This window comes from Tetrao urogallus (assembly GCF_951394365.1).
Source record: "Tetrao urogallus genome assembly, chromosome: 10".
NCBI lineage: Eukaryota > Metazoa > Chordata > Aves > Galliformes > Phasianidae > Tetrao > Tetrao urogallus.
The window spans coordinates 2,088,519-2,108,482 of NC_136823.1; the positions used below are offsets into that span (position 1 = coordinate 2,088,519).

Sequence of the window (19,964 nt, forward strand, 5' to 3'; positions counted from 1 at the left end):
CAGGCTAAGCTCGCCATGCCTCCGCTGGCACCAAGCTCCCTGTTCCGGTGCGGTGCTCACCGTCTGCTCTGCCTGCCTCATGGTGCGAATGAGGTCTTCAACGTAGAACAGACCTTTATTTTGATTGTCTATTCCATGTTGACAAAGACCGTTGGCAAATCCCTGTAGAGGAGGAAAGAGCATGATGTTATTAATGCAGAAAGAAGGGAAGCACTGGTTGGAGGAAGGTGTCAGGAGGCACGAGGGAACTCACCACACAAAATGCATGGAAACACATCCCATACATCTCGTATCTCCTGCCGAAGATGGATTTCTGGTTATCCACTCGGCCACAGAGCACGCATGCTGGAGAGGAGAGAGAAACAGCAGTGAGCAGCTTGCGTGGGGCTGTCCCCATGGGCTGCTGTGTGCCAGCGTGCCAGCTGAGGGGCAGGGCTGGTGGCCGTGGAGGGGTGCGTGCAGGGATCCTTTGCTCTCACCTGGCTCACTCGAGCCGGTGGCATCCTGAGTCCCCTCGGACATCGTGTGCACAAACGGCGAGCACTCACACAGCAGAGTGTCTGTCCCAGCAACACCAGGCTTTCTCCTCCGCGTGACAACCTAGGGGAGAAGCGGGACGAGGCTGAGTTCTCAGCTCAGGCCCCGAGCGCTGGGGAACCCTCCTCCCTGGGCAGCCTCAGGCAGCCCCTTCCTCCCTGCTCACCTCACCAAGTCGCACTGAGCTCGGCCTGAGCCCCGCAGCCTTGGCTCTGTTCTGCACCCCGCAGGTCACAGTGGCCGTTCTGTGCCACCTTCTGTGATGCCATCACACCTCACCGGGGCTGAGGGCACCCAGGCTGCAGGGCGGAGGCTCTTGCAGCCAGCGCAGGGTGAGGGGCCCGGTGCCGGACGCAGCCCCGCTGGAACCCGGCATGTTGGTGCTGCTGAAGGCACTGGGCGACACGTCCACCCTCCTGGCCCCACCTGAGTGCTGCCAGGCCTGTGGCTCCAGCAGTATCCCAGTCAAGTGTTCAGCTTTTTCTATGGTGTTCTCAAGGCTTTACTTTTTGGTTGCTTGCTGCTGATTACCTCTCACTACAATAAATGACTCGATTCACAGAATCACAGCGTCTCGGTGGTTGGCAAAGACCTCTAAGATCCCCAGGTCCCACCGTCCACCCCCCACCTGCCCACATCCCTCAGTGCCACATCCCCACGGTGCTGGGACGCCTCCATGGGCGCTGACTCCCCCAGCTCCCCATGCAGCTGTGCCAGTGCCCGACCGCTCTTTCAGGAAAGACGTTCTTCCTCAGATCCAATGGGGATCCCCTGGTGCAACTGGAGGCCGTTCCCCCTTGTCCCAACGCTGCTACCTGGGAGAAGAGGCAGACCCCCTCCTTGCTACAGCCTCCTTTCGCAGAGTTACACGGCGTGGTGAGGCCTCCCCTGAGCCTCCTGCAGCCTGCACAACCCCAGTTCATTCTGCCCCTCCTCATGGGACTTTTGTTCCAGACCCTTTCCTGCCCCGTTGCCCTTCCACGGACACACTGCAGGGCCTCCATGTCTTTCTTGCAGTGAGGGGCCCAGAACAGAATACAGCGCTTGAGGTGTGGCCTCCCCAGCGCAGGGTACGGGGCCACGATCGCCTCCCTGCTCCTGCTGGCTGCACCGTTTCCGCTGCAAGCCAGGATGCCCTCGGCCTTCTTGGGCACCTGGGCACGGTGCTGCAGCACTGTAGTGTTGCCTGGGGTTGTTGTGAGCAAAGAGCAGCAGCCAGCACTTGGTCTTCTTGGCCCTATCCAGTTGCTGAGGCTCTGCCCATCCAGCCAGCCATCCCGATCCCCGTGCAGGGCTCCCAAGCAGATCAGCGCTTCTTCCCCACTGGCCTCAGTCTGGAGCCCTCTGGAGCACCACTCACATCTTTTACTCACCACTAGTACTCGGTGGTAGCAAGTCCTTGTCATTAGCACGTGGGTATCGAATGACTAGAAATTTAGGTAGGTCACTCCAAAAATAATGCCTGCCCTATTTCCTTTGAAACTACTGCAGATACGAGTACTACAAACTCTGATACGACTACTGTTTAATAGAGCAAATTCTGCACTTCCAAATGCTTTTTCTCAGCGTAGTTGCAACCATTAGCTGCGCATTTTCATCAGCAGTGGTCAACAGGGAGGGGAGGGGAGGGGAAGGGCGTTCCTTGTGACAAGTGAGACACAGATTCCGTTGCTGGTGCAGAACGAAGACCTTTATTGTAGGTGCTTACAACCCTTCACACCCCGTCACAACCCCTTGCTCATCTGCACCAGCCGCGCGCCTCGTGCGCGTTTACCTGTGGCACAAGCAGCTGCCCAGCTTGTTTATTCATTTGCAAGGTCTTTTGTACATAATGCCTTTGTTTGTCCTACAAATTCCCCTTCTTTATTAGTTTGAGCAACAAGCACTTGGTCGATCCCCTTATTAATAGAAAGAATATCTACCAACAAACATGCAACAAGTGACAGACACATTAATACCACAAATCAAACCAAACCAAACCCACGAGATTTTGACACGTAGCTTTTGCCCTACAAATCAGAAATTTTCTGAGGTAGTTGTTGCACTGCTTGATGCTGAGAGATTGGCTGCAGTATCCACAGTCCAGTTCCCTCCATAGGCTTTGGTTAGGAGAACACCCAGAAGCTTGGTATGGATCTGAAGAGGCAGCAGTAGGTGCTGATGGTACTGCTAAGTAGGCCTTTATGACTGGATGGAATCCATCACAGTCCAGCACCTGTGAAAACACAAGCATAACCTCCTCCTTCCTTCCTTCCTTCCTTCCTTCCTTCCTTCCTTCCTTCCTTCCTTCCTTCCTTCCTTCCTTCCTTCCTTCCTTCCTTCCTTCCTTCCTTCCTTCCTTCCTTCCTTCCTTCCTTCCTGCCTGTCTTCCTGCCTTCCTGCCTTCCTGCCTTCCTGCCTTCCTACCTTCCTGCCTTCCTTCTTTCCTGTCTTCCTGCCTTCCTGCCTTCCTGCCTTCCTACCTTCCTGCCTTCCTGCCTTCCTTCCTTCCTTCCTGCCTTCCTTCCTGCCTTCCTGCCTTCCTTCCTGCCTTCTTGCCTTCCTTCCTGCCTTCCTCCCATCCTCCCTTCCTTCCTTCAATCCTTCCTCCCTTCCTCCCTCCCTTCCTCCACCCCTCCCCTGCTCCGCCCCCCCCCCCCTTCTTCCGCTCACCCCCTTCCCTTCCCTTCCCTTCCCTTCCCTTCCCTTCCCTTCCCTTCCCTTCCCTTCCCTTCCCTTCCCTTCCCTTCCCTTCCCTTCCCTTCCCTTCCCTTCCCTTCCCTTCCCTTCCCTTCCCTTCCCTTCCCTTCCCTTCCCTTCCCTTCCCTTCCCTTCCCTTCCCTTCCCTTCCCTTCCCTTCCCTTCCCTTCCCTTCCCTTCCCTTCCCTTCCCTTCCCTTCCCTTCCCTTCCCTTCCCTTCCCTTCCCTTCCCTTCCTTCTCTCTCTCTTTCCTTCTCTTTCTTTCCTCCCCTCTTTCTCCCTTTCTCCCTTTCTTTCTTGCTTTCTTGCTTGCTTGCTTGCTTTCAGAGGGAAGTGTATGTATTTATTTATTTACTTTAAATCACTGAAATTACTTATCATATATATCATATTTATTGCAGATCGTATGTCAAACATCCTGTGGATCGGGGGGTTGCAAGCCTGGTTCCTTCCTCGGGCTCACCAGTCTGGTGTCTAAAGGGCAAATGGATCTCCGGGGCCCCAAAAGGTCTTTAGCCACAGGGTCAGAGCGCGTAGCTGCACCCGACAGCCTCGCTCCCGCTTTGTCCCACGTTTCTGTGTCACAGCTCACAGCCCCATCTACTCCTTCTACATTACGAGACCCACACCAAAAGTAGCCTTGAACCGAAGTTTCCACCTTAGTGTAGTGCTCCTGCAAAATCGTTTCCATTGATGTGGAACATCCTTCTTTGGAGTTGTTTCAGAACGGCGTTTGCTTAATTATGAACTAGGCAAGGGGTGTAGAGCGAACAAAGGCAACGACAGGCACTGCAGCGAGGGATGTTGAGGGGGGGCTTCGAGTCCGGGCCCACCCTGGCTGCCTGGGCTGGCTTCCATCGGCTGCTGTGGAATCCCCCGAGGACCCTGATGCTCCCGGTCTGGTGAAGTCCTGTGCTGCCTGTGGGATGTGGAATAACAAAGAAGAAAGCACCAGTAGCTTGTCAGTCTGTGATTTATGTTGGCTGTACCATTCCCGGGGATACGGAAGCCTGGGCATGACCTCAGCTGCACATCCATACAGATATTAAACACGATGGGCCCCAATCCCGACCCCTGGGGAATGTGGGAGGCGCTCAACTCCAATGATTTCAGATCAGGAAATGATCTCAGTGAAGCAGCAAAGTTTTTACTCATTACTGCAACAGTGGGTGGGCAATCCCTTAGGGCAGGGAGACATTGGGAGCACGGTCAGTTGAACACTTCTCATTATATATATACATATATATATGGACACTGTATTATACCTCTTTCTCCCATCACAGGTTTTTACTGTTTCCTACTGGCCAAGTACTCCAGGCGTTCAATCCATGCAACAGTTAATAACTCGTCTTCCCATATGAGAGGTACCACCAACCTCACGTTTTCAGGATCATTTTGTACATCTCCATGCATACAGGAGGGCAGTATTTCTTGAAGCTGTTATGCCTGTTTCATCCTATGCCAAGCCTTTCTTACCCTGCTCTGTATTTTTCCTTCCCTTACTACTTAGAAAGGACATGTTTAAGAATAAACCTGTAACAAAATACCTAAAGTTACTGAGCCCCAATTCCTGATTTATGACCCCTATTATGCTGCGCTAGCAAGCATAAATTTAATTCTGTATTTACATTTATTCAGCAGTTTTTCCCTCGCATATTCCTTTGCAAAAGCTCACACTGTGTTTGAACATAGTTGGTGTTGCTCAAGCCCTCTGTGTTGATTTCTTACCCCGGTCCATGCCCTAGCCTCTGCTCTGTTCTGCTGCTCAGCATCCTTCTTGCAGCAGCTGCTTTGTAAGAAGGTTACAAGTTCAGTAAAGGCCTATGCCCTGGTATTAGAAGTTTCTACTGCTGTCACAGTTATCTCTAGATCTGTCTGTGTCCGTGGCAGGGGAACAGCAGGCCCACAGCCCGAAAAAAAAAAAGAGCGTGGGGGGCTGTGTCAAAGGTTTACAGGCCCATTCGGACCGGTTCCTTGACTGATGGGGCAGGGGACCCACAGACCCACACCCAGGGCAAGGGGGAAGGGGATAAAGGGAGAAGGGTAGGGAGATGGGCCTAAAAGCAAAACAGTGGCAACGAGCTGAGGGAGAACATTGATTTACTAACTATGATGTTGGAATGCAAGATAACACAATACAATACATACAGTTGGAGTTGAGGCTAATGAATCAAATAAAATGAGAGCGTCCAAAACCACAGGCCTTACTCTAAAGCTGAAGGCAAGACAGCTGGGGAGCACGCACTGCTGAGACGAGCTGCAGAAAAAGAGCAGTCTTGTGACTTGCAAGCAGTTTTATCTTTCCCGCTGAATGGAAAACGGAAACACAAGGCCCTCTAGGGTACGCAGTTCTTCTCTTGTGAGAACCAGGCACTGGCAATGCAGCAGCCCGTGGTACTGGAGCTCTGACTCTAGCTCCTGGTGCTTCATGTGCTGTTACGGTGTGGAATACTGATAACAAAGATCATACAGCCATGACAGTGGCAAAAACACAATCTAACTCTCACAGGAACACAACTCCTGACAGGTCGCCAGCCGCATATAACTCCATTCACCGCCGCTCTGCACCCAGCCCTTCAGCCACTGCTTTACCCATCCCAGCCACGGGATGCCAGTTTCTCCAGAAGAATCAGCAGGAGACAGTGCCAAAGGCTTTGCTGAAGTTAGACTACGTCAACAGCCTTTGCCTCATCTACCAGGCAGATCACCTGATCATAGAAAGAGATCAGGTTGATTGAGCAGGACCTGCCTTTCATGAACCCACACAGGCCTTATTCTGCTTCCATCCCAGACCTCCAAGTCAGGGGGTGGAGTACCTGAGGATAATTGGTCTGACTTCTAAAGATAGGTGAAAAGAAGACACTGAGAACCTCAACCTTTTCCTTATCCACACTAGTCATGTTCCCCACCCCATCCAGTAAAGGATGAAATCCTCCTTAGCCCTCCTCTTATTGTTAACATATTTGTTAACAATAGAGGTTTTTTTGTTCTCTTTTCCTACAGTGGCCACCTTGAGTTCATGTTGGGCTTTCGTCTTTCTAAGTTTCTCCCTGCATGATCCTGACCACTTCTGTGTGCTCCCCCTGAGTCGCCTGTCCCTTCTTCTACAGGAAGCAAAATCATCTTCTCTCCCGGAGCCTCAGCAAAAGTTCCCTGCTCTTCTCTGCCGGCTCATTTTAAACCACAGGGGAACAGCCTGCTCCTAGGCCTCTGAGACTGGGAATACAGGAAAACCTGTTCAGAGCAGCAGCTGTGGAGCAAGATAAACAGCATGAGAACCAAGGACACCTCTAGAAGAAGAAAGAACGGCTCACGGCTCTGATTGGATAAGTGCCTGCACGAACGGTTGAAGAGTGTTTTGTAGAATGCTCTGTCAATGTGGAGGGGTGGATGGGAAAGTTGTAGGGCAGGATGGAAAGCAAGAAAAAGAAAACTTGTGAAGGTATGCAAGTGATGTGAGAACTTGTAATAAACACTTTGGATCATTCACATCTGAGTCCGTGCATCAGATGCTGCATAAAACTTCCTTCTTGAAAAGTGACCAGCCTTCCTGGACCCGCTAGCTCGTCTGGGCTGAATCCCAAGGGACCCTCCCTACCAGCATCCTGAGTAATTCAAAGCCTGCCCTCCTGAAGCCCAGGGCAGCAGTTTTGGAGAACCTGCAGTGTGTCAGGGAAATAAGGCACGAAGGGTCTGGAACAAAAGTCCCATGAGGAGGGGCAGAATGAACTGGGGTTGTGCAGGCTGCAGGAGGCTCAGGGGAGGCCTCACCACGCCGTATAACTCTGCGAAAGGAGGCTGTAGCAACGAGGGGGTCTGCCTCTTCTCCCAGGTAGCAGCGTTGGGACGAGGGGGAACAGCCTCCAGTTGCACCAGGGGATCCCGATTGGATCCTAGGAAGAACGTCTTTGCTGAAAGAGCGGTCGGGCACTGGCACAGCTGCATGGGGAGCTGGGGGAGTCAGCGCCCATGGAGGCGTCCCAGCACCGTGGGGATGTGGCACTGAGGGACGTGGGCAGGTGGGGGGTGGACGGTGGGACCTGGGGATCTTAGAGGTCTTTGCCCACCACCGAGATGCTGTGATTCTGTGAGTCGAGTCATTTATTGTAGTGAGAGGTAAAGAGCAGCAAGCAACAAAAAGTCACGGGAACAGCTGAACGCTTGATTGGGATACTGCTGGAGCCACAGGCCAGGCAGCACTCAGGTGGGACCAGGAGGGTGGACGTGTCGCCCAGTGCCTTCAGCAGCACCAACACGCCGGGTTCCAGCGGGGCTGCGTCCGGCACCGGGCCCCTCACCCTGCGCTGGCTGCAAGAGCCTCCGCCCTGCTGCCTGGGTGCCTCAGCCCCGGTGAGGTGTGATGGCATCACAGAAGGTGGCACGGAACGGCCACTGTGACCTGCGGGGTGCAGAACAGAGCCAAGGCTGCGGGGCTCAGGCCGAGCTCAGTGCGACTTGGTGAGGTGAGCAGGGAGGAAGGGGCTGCCTGAGGCTGCCCAGGGAGGAGGGTTCCCCAGCACTCGGGGCCTGAGCTGAGAACTCAGCCTCGTCCCGCTTCTCCCCTAGGTTGTCACGCGGAGGAGAAAGCCTGGTGTTGCTGGGACAGACACTCTGCTGTGTGAGTGCTCGCCGTTTGTGCACACGATGTCCGAGGGGACTCAGGATGCCACCGGCTCGAGTGAGCCAGGTGAGAGCAAAGGATCCCTGCACGCACCCCTCCACGGCCACCAGCCCTGCCCCTCAGCTGGCACGCTGGCACACAGCAGCCCCTGGGGCCAGCCCCACACAAGCTGCTCACTGCTGTTTCTCTCTCCTCTCCAGCATGCGTGCTCTGTGGCCGAGTGGATAACCAGAAATCCATCTTCGGCAGGAGATACGAGATGTATGGGATGTGTTTCCATGCATTTTGTGTGGTGAGTTCCCTCGTGCCTCCTGACACCTTCCTCCAACCAGTGCTTCCCTTCTTTCTGCATTAATAACATCATGCTCTTTCCTCCTCTACAGGGATTTGCCAACGGTCTTTGTCAACATGGAATAGACAATCAAAATAAAGGTCTGTTCTACGTTGAAGACCTCATTCGCACCATGAGGCAGGCAGAGCAGACGGTGAGCACCGCACCGGAACAGGGAGCTTGGTGCCAGTGGAGGCATGGCGAGCTTAGCCTGGTCCAAAGAAAGCAATCCCAGCCCTTCCAGCCAGCCCCAAGAGAAATCCCTGCTCTTGCAGACCAGCCCTGTTCAGCAGGCAGCTCTGCAGAGTGCCAGCCAGCCCTGCCCCCATCCCGTGCCCTGCACAGAGGTGCGGGGCCCGCTGCGTAGGCCCTGAGCCTGCAGCTGATGGGACATGCTCTGCTCTTTACAGCTCTGCTTCGTCTGTGGCCAGCGCGGGGCCACCATCACCTGCGCGGAGACGGGCTGCGACCGCAGCTTCCATTTCCCCTGCGCCAACCAGGGTCAATGCGTCACCCAGCACTTTGACCGACACTGGTAAGGGCTGCCAGGCATCGCCTGCGGGCCTCCAACCCCTGCTTCAGCACCAGCCAAAGAAGCGAGGAGCGCGCCGTGACGCCTCCCAGCGGCCTGGCAGAGCCAGAGCCAAGGCCTGGAGCTCCTTCCTGTTCCTCTGCCCTCCTCGCAGCACTTCTCACCTTGCCCGTCCCTCCCATCTTCCTCCAGGTCCTTCTGCTGGGAGCACCTCCCACAGCAGCCAGTGGAGACGGCGCCAACGCAGGACACGACCTGCATCATCTGCATGGAGCCCGTGGGGGTCTGCAGGTCGTACAGCACCATGGTGTGCCCTGCCTGCCAACACGCCTGGTTCCACCGCGCCTGCATCCAGGTAGGAGCTCTCCCCTCGCCCAGCAGGCAGGCAGGCGCTCAGCAGCACCAGGCCTGGCTCACGCTCACACTGCTTGTGTTTCTGCTGCAGGGAATGGCCAAGAGCGCTGGGCTTCGCTGCTTCCAGTGCCCTCTCTGCCGAGACAGAGAGGTCTTCATTCAGGAAATGATCAACCTGGGCATCCACATCCCAGCCAGGTGGGTGGCCTTCAGCCAGCTCTCGAGACAGGAGGGCACAAGAGCTGCGCCTGCCCAAGGACTGCCCCAGCAGGCCTGGCCCTTTGCTGCGGGGGTGCCTTTGCTCAGTCTTAGTCTACAGGCACTGGGAGCTCATCACATTCCCTCCTTTCTCTGGCAGAAAACCAAAGTGGGAGAACAACCGTGCCTACGCATCCCTGGGAGTTAGGCACCGGCGCTGCGATGCCAGCGACTGCCGTTACCCAGGCGGCAGGGAACAAGAAGAGGGAGAGGGGTGAGTTCCCTCAGCAGCCCTCTGGGGCTCTGCGTGGGATCGCAGCCTCACCACGGCCTGGGAGAGCACACACTGGGCACCAGAGCTGTGCCGGGCGCTCCCTGGCTCAGCTCACTTTGTCCTCACGGCCACAACCCGCTGTTTTCCACAGGCCCTGGCAGCTGCTCCTCTGCAGCTCCTGCGCTGCACAAGGCACCCATCGACTCTGCTCCAACCTGAGTCACAGCACAACGAGCTGGGAGTGCAACGCCTGTGCTGGAGAGGGCATCGGTAAGAGGCAAACGGCCGCGTGCTGCTGGGCTGGGGCCAGGCGAGGCCTTGCTCAAGTCCCTTTGGCCCTGGAGGGATGAGAGCCCGTCCCACCCCGGGGCTGGACATCTGTCCCGCTCACCTTCCTGCCTCCCCTTACAGCCTCCAGCATCAATGCGGACAGCGCTGACCCCAACACCACCAGCCAGCAGGGACTGGGGCCATCCCAAGGCCCTACAGGACAGGAGAGCAGCAGCTCCGACACCACCAACCAGGCACCATCGGGACCAGATCACAGCTCCCAGGTGCCTGAGCTGCTCTCCGGGCAGACACGGCGGGCCAGGACTCGCAGCCGCTCGCCTCTGGAACATCGGGCTGCACAGAACAACAGCCAGCCCCAAAGGCGCCGCAGGAGCCGGTCCAGGCGGCGACGGCCAGCCTGGGGCCGAAGCCGCTCCCGGGTTCCACGTCGGGCTCAGAACATCAACCGCCGGCCCCACTGATGCCACAGGAGCGTCCGTGTGCCAGCTCCAATTGCTGTATAAAGTCATCAAAGTCCATCAATAAAAGTGACAGTTCCATCATACCACTGTCGGTTTGGTTCTTCTCTGCCTTTCCCGAGGTGGGCAGCTGTAGGGGCTGCAACCACGGGCATCTCTTCTCCTCAGCACCCAACCCACTCCTTCCTCCCCATGGCCGGGTTCAGGCTGAGCTGGGCTCTGGCCCTGACTCCAGTGCGGTGCAACGTTTCAATGCACAATGTGGCGGAGGCCAGGCTGGCAGCTGCAGCCCATTCTGGGGGTGTTTCTTTCATCATGGTGGGGATGCCGCTGTGTTTGGGACACGCGGGCAGCCCCACGGCTGCTGCCGGCTGTGGGGTGGGCCAGGACCCGGGCTTTCCTCCTGCATTTGGGCAGTGCCTCAAGTCTGCTGCCACTGCAGTCCTAGAGCTGGGGTAGACATCAGAGCTGCTCTCAGTTGAATACAGGCTGTTTGGCATTCTGGATTCCAGTCCAAAATTTCTCCTTCTCCTTTCACAGCTTCCTATTGCACGATCCTCCATCAGTCCACAGTTTGGTATCCATAATCTACAGCATCCTGCCGTCCCTAAGGAAGCTTGCATTTCCCATTTATTTGGATTTTGGCTCCGGTATTTGACGTACGGCCTCCTTGCTCTCATCCCTAGGCTTTGGTGTCCCCAACGGATGGTAAAACCAACATAAATCACAGACTGACAAGCTATTGGTGCTTTCCTCGTGGATCCTCTGCATCCTGCGGAGCTCGGACAATTCCGGAGACTTGTTGCCTCTTGTGCTATTTCCTCCTTGCCTCAGCACCTAGAAGGAGTTCACCTGCACACTGGCGCAGTGTAGCTTCCAGCCGTTTGTGCCCTCGTCCCTCCAGTTCCTTAGCAAGCTGATTCCCAAGCATGATGGGGCGGGCTATTTGTAAAGCCCTCAGGGAGCACAGTCCAACACCACTGTGTTTTCCTTCCAGTTTGGGGGTTTTCGCACTCCAACACAAAGGAGGGCATGTGGGTTTTCCATAAGGGGATGTGCTTCCATCACAATTGGACTTACAGCCTTCGATCCTGAACCAGCTGACGTTCTGTGCAGTGAGGCTTTGTGGCTGGCAGAAGTGCGGTACTGCACCGTGAGCAGCATTCAGTGATGGTCCGTGAGTCACAGCACTACCAACCAGAGGCTGAGTTCCTCTCCTACCTTCCATTTTTAGGAGGTACTGGCTTTGTCTTGCGGGCTTAACTCCTGGCTTTAGGGGTATTCAGACTGTCTCTGGTGCTTTGGATCATCCTGGAATTTTAGTAGCCCACCCCGGTGGATTTACAGCAGACAGCACTTCATGGGGGTCTACGATTTTATTTTATTGGCAGTTATTTGCGCATTCAATGTGTTCGGTAAGTCCCTCCCAACTCAAGGTATTGGACACTGAAGGACATACGAGAAATCCTGGGTAAACACCTGGCTTCCAATCCTCTTCTCAACTGCCTTTGTCCAACCAGAAAGTAAGGCTGCACGGCTTTGGCCGTTCAGAAGCCTGCGTTTAGCCAGAGTATCAAAACGCACTTAATTGCCATAGCAGATGTTCGCCCTGCACCCCGTGGCCCGGTTTCAGCCCAGGTAGGGCTAACGTTGCACCATCGTTGGCTTGTTGGTGAGCAATGAGTGCGCACCCGCGGCCGGGCCGGGCCGCTGTGTGGGAAGAGCTGCCACCACGATGGCGTGGGGAAGGGGAGCCCATGCGCCGTGAGTTGGGCACGGACAAAAGAAACCGGACCCAGGCCAAAAAGCAGCAGCACAAGCCGCACCCCTTCTCCCACAGCGTTGACATCTGCAGCAGCCGCCGGGGCTGCTCCAGCCAGCCAGGCCTGGGACGCTGCATGGGGATATGGGCGCCACGGCGCGTGGGCCTGGGGGGCCGCTGGGCTGCCTCCAAGCGGAACCACTGCGGGGGGCGATGCCTGGTGCCGACGGGCAAAGCGGGCTGGAGGAGGGGAACGAGGCCAAGGAAGTAGGAATCCGCGTCTGCTCCTGGCGGCCTGTGAAATACAAGACCTGCTCTGAGAGCCTTCCCTGTCGACTGGCTCTAAAATTGGCTTGGCTTTTATTGAGACTGGAGCCCTTTCTGCTCAGACGTTCCCCCGAAGGAGCTGTTGTTCTCTCGATCTCCTCGCCAAGGAGGGCGACTTTGCCCACCGTCTGCCTCAGGGCTTGTGGGACAAACAAAGACATTATGAACAGCAGGCCTTGCAGACGAGTAAACAAGCTGGGCCGCTACTTGCGCCAGGCGTAAACACACACGAGGCGCCTGGCTCCTGCACGTTACCGAGGGGCTGTGACGGGGCTATGAAAGCTTGTAAGCACCTACAGTAAAGGTCTTCGTTCTGCACCAGCAACAGAGTCCGCGTCTCGCTTGCCACAAGGACCCCTGCCCTTCCGGCAGCGGATTGCTGCAGTTTTCAACTGGATGCACGCATGGGTGAACATCCAGTTATTCACGGTGTCCGTGCTGCTTTTCTGGTCGTCAGCTTGTAACAATGTCAAAAGACCCATGCGTTTCAATAGTTGCCACAGTATCTAAAATAGATACGTACTTCTGCGCCCAGCGGTACAAAGGCTGCTCCAGAGGTATCTCCTCCTGTACGGTGATACTGGCCCATGGCATCAGGGGGGGATGTCGGTGGGATGGCAGCAGGGCTTGCACCTTTCTGCCAGCAGGGAGCACAGCGAGGCACTGGGCTGTGCGGTTCAGCAGTGCTGACAGCCACAGTGCGTTACTCCCGCTGGTGCAGGCCTGTACGACTGTGGCATGCAGACTGTCCACCACTGCTGATGAAAATGCGCAGCTAATGGTTGCAACTACGCTGAGAAATAGCCCTTGGAAGTGCAGAATTTGCTCTATTAAACAGTGTTATTATGCTGTGTCTGGAGTAGTTTCAAAGGAAATAGGGCAGGCATTATTTTTGGAGTGACCTACCTAAATTTCTAGTCATTCGATACCCACGTGCTAATGACAAGGACTTGCTACCACCAAGTACTAGTGGTGAGTAAAAGATGTGAGTGGTGCTCCAGAGGGCTCCAGACTGAGGCCAGTGGGGAAGAAGCGCTGATCTGCTTGGGAGCCCTGCACGGGGATCGGGATGGCTGGCTGGATGGGCAGAGCCTCAGCAACTGGATAGGGCCAAGAAGACCAAGTGCTGGCTGCTGCTCTTTGCTCACAACAACCCCAGGCAACACTACAGTGCTGCAGCACCGTGCCCAGGTGCCCAAGAAGGCCGAGGGCATCCTGGCTTGCAGCGGAAACGGTGCAGCCAGCAGGAGCAGGGAGGCGATCGTGGCCCCGTACCCTGCGCTGGGGAGGCCACACCTCAAGCGCTGTATTCTGTTCTGGGCCCCTCACTGCAAGAAAGACATGGAGGCCCTGCAGTGTGTCCGTGGAAGGGCAACGGGGCAGGAAAGGGTCTGGAACAAAAGTCCCATGAGGAGGGGCAGAATGAACTGGGGTTGTGCAGGCTGCAGGAGGCTCGGGGGAGGCCTCACCACGCCGTATAACTCTGCGAAAGGAGGCTGTAGCAACGAGGGGGTCTGCCTCTTCTCCCAGGTAGCAGCGTTGGGACGAGGGGGAACGGCCTCCAGTTGCACCAGGGGATCCCGATTGGATCCTAGGAAGAACGTCTTTGCTGAAAGAGCGGTCGGGCACTGGCACAGCTGCATGGGGAGCTGGGGGAGTCAGCGCCCATGGAGGCGTCCCAGCACCGTGGGGATGTGGCATTAAGGGACGTGGGCAGGTGGGGGACCTGGGGATCTTAGAGGTCTTTGCCCACCACCGAGACGCTGTGATTCTGTGAGTCGAGTCATTCATTGTAGTGAGAGGTAATGAGCAGCAAGCAACAAAAAGTCACGGGAACAGCTGAACGCTTGATTGGGATACTGCTGGAGCCACAGGCCAGGCAGCACTCAGGTGGGGCCAGGAGGGTGGACGTGTCGCCCAGTGCCTTCAGCAGCACCAACACGCCGGGTTCCAGCGGGGCTGCGTCCGGCACTGGGCCCCTCACCCTGCGCTGGCTGCAAGAGCCTCCGCCCTGCTGCCTGGGTGCCCTCAGCCCCGGTGAGGTGTGATGGCATCACAGAGGGTGGCACAGAACGGCCACTGTGACCTGCGGGGTGCAGAACAGAGCCAAGGCTGCGGGGCTCAGGCCGAGCTCAGTGCGACTTGGTGAGGTGAGCAGGGAGGAAGGGGCTGCCTGAGGCTGCCCAGGGAGGAGGGTTCCCCAGCGCTCGGGGCCTGAGCTGAGAACTCAGCCTCATCCCGCTTCTCCCCTAGGTTGTCACGCGGAGGAGAAAGCCTGGTTTTGCTGGGACAGACACTCTGCGAGTGCTCGCCGTTTGTGCACACGATGTCCGAGGGGACTCAGGATGCCACCGGCTCGAGTGAGCCAGGTGAGAGCAAAGGATCCCTGCACGCACCCCTCCACGGCCACCAGCCCTCAGCTGGCACACTGGCACACAGCAGCCCCTGGGACAGCCCTGGGGACACCTGGCCCTGCAAGCTGCTCACTGCTGTTTCTCTCTCCTCTCCAGCATGCATGTTCTGTGGCCGAATGAATGTTGAGCTTGGCATCACTGGGAACAAATATGTGATGAAGGGGATCTATTTCCATACTTTCTGTGTGGTGAGTGACCTCACAGTGCCAGCTTCCTTCCTGCAAGCAATGGCTTATGCCTTTTTGTCCTAACAAGATCACACACTTTGCTCTTCTGCAGACATTTTCCTCTGGCCTTTTACAGCGAGGAAGAGATGGAAATGCACACTTCTGTAGTCAAGACCTCATTCGCACCATGAGGCAGGCAGAGCAGACGGTGAGCACCACACCGGAACAGGGAGCTTGGTGCCAGCGGAGGCATGGCGAGCTTAGCCTGGTCCAAAGAAAGCAATCCCAGCCCTTCCAGCCAGCCCCAAGAGAAATCCCTGCTCTTGCAGACCAGCCCTGTTCAGCAGGCAGCTCTGCAGAGTGCCAGCCAGCCCTGCACAGAGGTGCGGGGCCCGCTGCGTAGGCCCTGAGCCTGCAGCTGATGGGAAATGCTCTGCTCTTTACAGCTCTGCTTCGTCTGTGGCCAGCGCGGGGCCACCATCATCTGCTCAGATCTGGGATGTGTCCGCAGCTTCCACCTTCCCTGTGCCTCCGAGGGTCAATGCGTCACCCAGTACTTTGGAGAGTACAGGTAAGGGCTGCCAGGCATCGCCTGCGAGCCTCCAACCCCTGCTTCAGCACCAGCCAAAGAAGCGAGGAGTGCGCCATGACGCCTCCCAGCGGCCTGGCAGAGCCAGAGCCAAGGCCTGGGGCTCCTTCCCGTTCCTATGCCCTCCTGGCAGCACTTCTCACCTTGCCCGTCCCTCCCATCTTCCTCCAGGTCCTTCTGCTGGGAGCACTGCCCACATCAGGCAGTGGAGACAGCACCTGTGCAGGACACGACCTGCATCATCTGCATGGAGCCCGTTGGGCACAGCATGTCCTACAGCACCATGGTGTGCCCTGCCTGCCAACACGCCTGGTTCCACCGCGCCTGCATCCAGGTAGGAGCTCTCCCCTTGCCCAGCAGTCAGGCAGGCACTCAGCAGCACCAGGCCTGGCTCACGCTCACACTGCTTGTGTTTCTGCTGCAGGGAATGGCTCTGCGTGCTGGGCTTCGCTGCTTCCAGTGCCCTCTCTGCCGAGACAGAGACACATTCTTAGGAGATTTGTTCAACGTGGGGATCCGAATTCCAGACAGGTTGGTGTCTTTCAGCCAGCTCTTGAGACGTTACGGCAGGCCTGGCCCTTTGCTGCTTCATGAACAGGGTGGAAATGGGGTTGGGCTGGAAGAACTGGTATGGTCTGGTTCAGTCTTATTCTGGTGACACTGAGTTTTAACCACATTCTCTTTCTTATGTAACAGAACTCCAATGTGGGAGGAAAACAATGCCTATGCATCGTTGGGAGGAAGGCATGGGCGCTGTGATGCCAGCGACTGCCGTTACCCAGGTGGCAGGGAGCAGGCAGAGGAAGTGGGGTGAGTTAGCTCTACATGGGATCGCGGCCTCACCACAGCCTGGGAGAGCACACACTGGGCACCAGAGCTGTGCCGGGCGCTCCCTGGCTCAGCTCACTTTGTCCTCACGGCCACAACCCGCTGTTTTCCACAGGCCCTGGCAGCTGCTCCTCTGCAGCTCCTGCGCTGCACAAGGCACCCATCGACTCTGCTCCAACCTGAGTCACAGCACAACGAGCTGGGAGTGCAACGCCTGTGCTGGAGAGGGCATTGGTAAGAGGCAAACGGCTGCGTGCTGCTGGGCTGGGGCCAGGCGAGGCCTTGCTCAACTCCCTTTGGCCCACCCTGGGGCTGGAGTTTCACCCCCTCACCTCTTTGCTTCTCCTTGCAGGACCCAGCACCAACTAGGATCTTGGCAGCCATAGCACCATCAGCCAGCAGGGACTGGGGCCATCCCAAGGCCCTACAGGACAGGAGAGCAGCAGCTCCGACACCACCAACCAGGCACCATCGGGACCAGATCACAGCTCCCAGGTGCCTGAGCTGCTCTCTGGGCAGACACGGCGGGCCAGGACTCGCAGCCGCTCGCCTCTGGAACATCGGGCTGCACAGAACAACAGCCAGCCCCAAAGACGCCGCAGGAGCCGGTCCAGGCGGCGAGGGCCAACCCGGGGGCCGAAGCCGCTCCCGGGTTCCACGTCAGGCCCGGAACATCAACCGCCGGCCCCACTGATGTCATAGGAGCAGCCGTGTGCCAGCTCCACTTACTGTACAAAGTCATCATAGTCCATCAGTAAAACTGACAGTTCCATCATGCCACTGTCAGTTTGGTTCTTCTCCGCCTTTCCCGGGTGGGCAGGTGTAGGGGCTGCAACACGGGGATCCCTTCCCCCCAGTGCCCAACCCATTCCTTCCTCCCCCCAGCCCGATTCAGGCTGAGCTGGGTTCTGGCCCCGACTCCAGCAGGCCCAACGTTTCCAACACACACCGTGGCGGAGGCCAGGCTGGCAGCTGCAGCCCATTCTGGGGGTGTTTTTCTGTCATCCTGGGGATGAAATATGAATTGGTTCTGTCCCTTCGTGACTCGAGGGCATTAGAGTGCACTGCGCACCAGTGTCCACCGGCACCTCATATTTCTGTTCTGATGTGTCACGCTATCAAATCCACTCAGTCCAATATATTCTATTGCCCCTTCCCCCTCCTGGCTGGGGACCGGGCCCCCTGTTTGTTAACTCTATCATTCTTCTTCCTTGACTCACGATCAGTATCCTTAATGTTTTTGCTGTGTCCTGCAGCAACAGGAGCAATCACCTCTTTGGAGGAGTTCACCTTGGTGGTTGGTCTGTCTTGTAATTCTTTTATCCATGCTCATTGTGCTGTGACACGTTGTGTGGCTGTGTGATGGTTCCAGCACACTGTAGTTTCCCCATGGAAAGCACATGGTAGCTTCCCCCAGGCAGCTCAGTGCTGGAGCAGCTGGCAGCCGACGTGGTGCTGGCAGTATGGGAGGAACTGCAGGAGGATGAGCTACAGCCAGGCTTCTGGCAACAGGCAGACGCCTTCTGCTGGCGCATGGAGGAGGGGGTCTTTTGTGGTGGATGAAGTCAGTACTCTCTCTCACTGTGGTTGCTGGTTGAACCCGATCTTCACACACATTCAGTTATCTCCTTGCCTTGACTGCGCAATATTTGCTTTTACAAAATAAGCTGACTCAAGCAGAACTTCCTTACCTGCCTGGCATAAGCAGTTCAGTATTTCATTGTTAGCTCCTTGGTACAAGGGCACAGGTTCTTCCTGTTTTCTGAACAAACTACACAGCTGTTCATCAATGAGCATTACCAAGCTAGTTATATCACTGCAATTCGCATCAGTATGAAGACATTCTGAGCGCACCATGGGGATGCTGTGTGGGACTGCAGGTGAGAAGTGGTTGTAAAAAGGTGTTACGGTGTTGCTGTGCCATGCTGCTGTGTGGCTGCACTGACGCTCTGCGGCTGTACCGTGGAGGTGCTGTGCAGGGCTACTGGGACACGGCGGCTGCAGCACAGCGCTGTGAGGCGTTACCAGCACCGCTCCATGTCCTGCGGGAGCATGGGGCACTGATGCAGGAGCGCTTCAGGCATGAGGCAATGGTGCTGCAGCTGTAGATGGAGTGGCTGCAAGAGGAGAAGCACTGCATCCATCGGCCACGGGCCTCCTGGGTTCCCTGGTTGTGCTGTTCCTGCCCACAGCGGTTGGAGGAGATGCGGGAGCTCTGAACAGAACGAGCTGCATTTCTGCACCATTCCTGCCAAGCCTGGCAGGAAAGCTTTTCAACATACTGCAACACATGTGAGGTGGACTTTCCCCCAGCAGCTGTCCCTGCACTAAATGCAATGGAACTGTGCTGGCATTAGCATTTCTGGGAAGTGCGAGGCTCCATTCCAGGAAAGCAAAGGAAGCATAAGCACAGGGTTGACACGGGGAGCTGGATGTACTTCCATTTTCAGCATGCTGTCTCTTAACCCCACGGCACTGGTGTATCATTGGTGGACGTGTGGAAATGGGCATGTGAGACTAAAAGCTCTCGGTTTGTTTGTCATGGCAGGTCCCTTTCACTGCCTTTGTAGTATGTTGTTAAATGGAATGTACTCCAAAAGCTGAGGAGTCCTGGAGGAAATGATCTCACCTAAGAGATAAAAGGTCAAGCAGTACCCCCAAGTCTTAGCAGGCTCTGAGTGGAGCTGCAAGGGTGGGGAAGTGTTATGCTGGCCCAATGGCTCACAGAAGTTATTCACCTTCTCGCTCTCTTCACTAACAGCCCTAGAGCCCAGCAATGTGGAACGAGTGCATTTCTGCAACCAGTGGTTCTGGCTACCAGTGGTTCCCCAGGGGGAGACGACATCTTCAGGAGCCCTGCTTACTGCTGCCAGATAAAGTAACTTCAAATTTGAAAGTGGGGATCCAATTTAAAAGCAAAACCAAACCCCCATAAACAAGCACAAATAATACTGGTGTTACAATTCCTGATGTCCTGGAACATTTTAGGTTAACTGCACTAAAGATGCAGAGACAGGAAGGCTTGCAGACACAGATCATCTAGACTAAACTCACAGCTCTCTAATCCTACACACCTCACATCAGCTTTCACTGTGCAAAGCTATCCCTTGTGTCACAAAGCTCTGGGTGCCACAGAGCCCTCAAATCCCACATCTGTGATCTTAACGCACGATTCTGATGGACTGGTCAGTCCAGGAGAAAATGGACTGCTTACCAGGTACCAACGTTTCCAAGGAAAAGTCTGATCTCAGAACCTGAGAAGCCATCTGCCCCAAGTCAGATGGGACAAAGACAAGCAACACCATGCCCTCCAGCCTCTCATCGCTGAAGAAAGGGCACTGTGACCTGAGCTGCTGGTGGAGTCCTTCATAGGGCAGGAAAGGCCCTCTCAAAACCTCACCTCAGCTCAGAGATTTACTCAGTTTCAGCCCAGCTATGCCTCTTGTCAGTAAGATAAGTGCAACTGGAACGCAGGTGATCTCAGGTGAGGCCGGGGCCGCTCACCCCGATCCACAGCAGTCCTGCTCATACATGCTCAGCCCATACCTGCAACCTTGGACTTGTCTGGCCCAGTGCTCAGCCGGTAGTTCTTCCTTGACAGA

The 19,964-nt window shown here is 56.1% G+C and overlaps 2 protein-coding genes across 2 annotated transcripts; both read left to right on the forward strand.

The window, feature by feature from the left end:
- Nucleotides 1–911: 911 nt before the first annotated feature.
- On the forward strand, nt 912–10,278 carry LOC306950328 (PHD finger protein 7-like; the record flags this gene model as incomplete). The annotated part of the gene is made up of 10 exons (XM_079540559.1): nt 912–993; nt 7,370–7,566; nt 7,783–7,903; nt 8,038–8,129; nt 8,221–8,322; nt 8,579–8,703; nt 8,893–9,252; nt 9,413–9,526; nt 9,678–9,796; nt 9,938–10,278. 10 exons carry the CDS (start codon nt 912–914, stop codon nt 10,276–10,278), a joined length of 1,653 nt encoding a protein of 550 aa, XP_079396685.1.
- A 4,133-nt stretch (nt 10,279–14,411) lies between these two features.
- On the forward strand, nt 14,412–17,056 carry LOC306950329 (PHD finger protein 7-like; the record flags this gene model as incomplete). The annotated part of the gene is given in 11 exon segments (XM_079540560.1): nt 14,412–14,509; nt 14,618–14,733; nt 14,875–14,966; nt 15,082–15,153; nt 15,392–15,516; nt 15,706–16,065; nt 16,231–16,344; nt 16,478–16,596; nt 16,715–16,728; nt 16,732–16,995; nt 16,997–17,056. Coding segments are annotated over 11 exon segments (1,434 nt in total).
- Between the last annotated feature and the right edge of the window lie 2,908 nt (nt 17,057–19,964).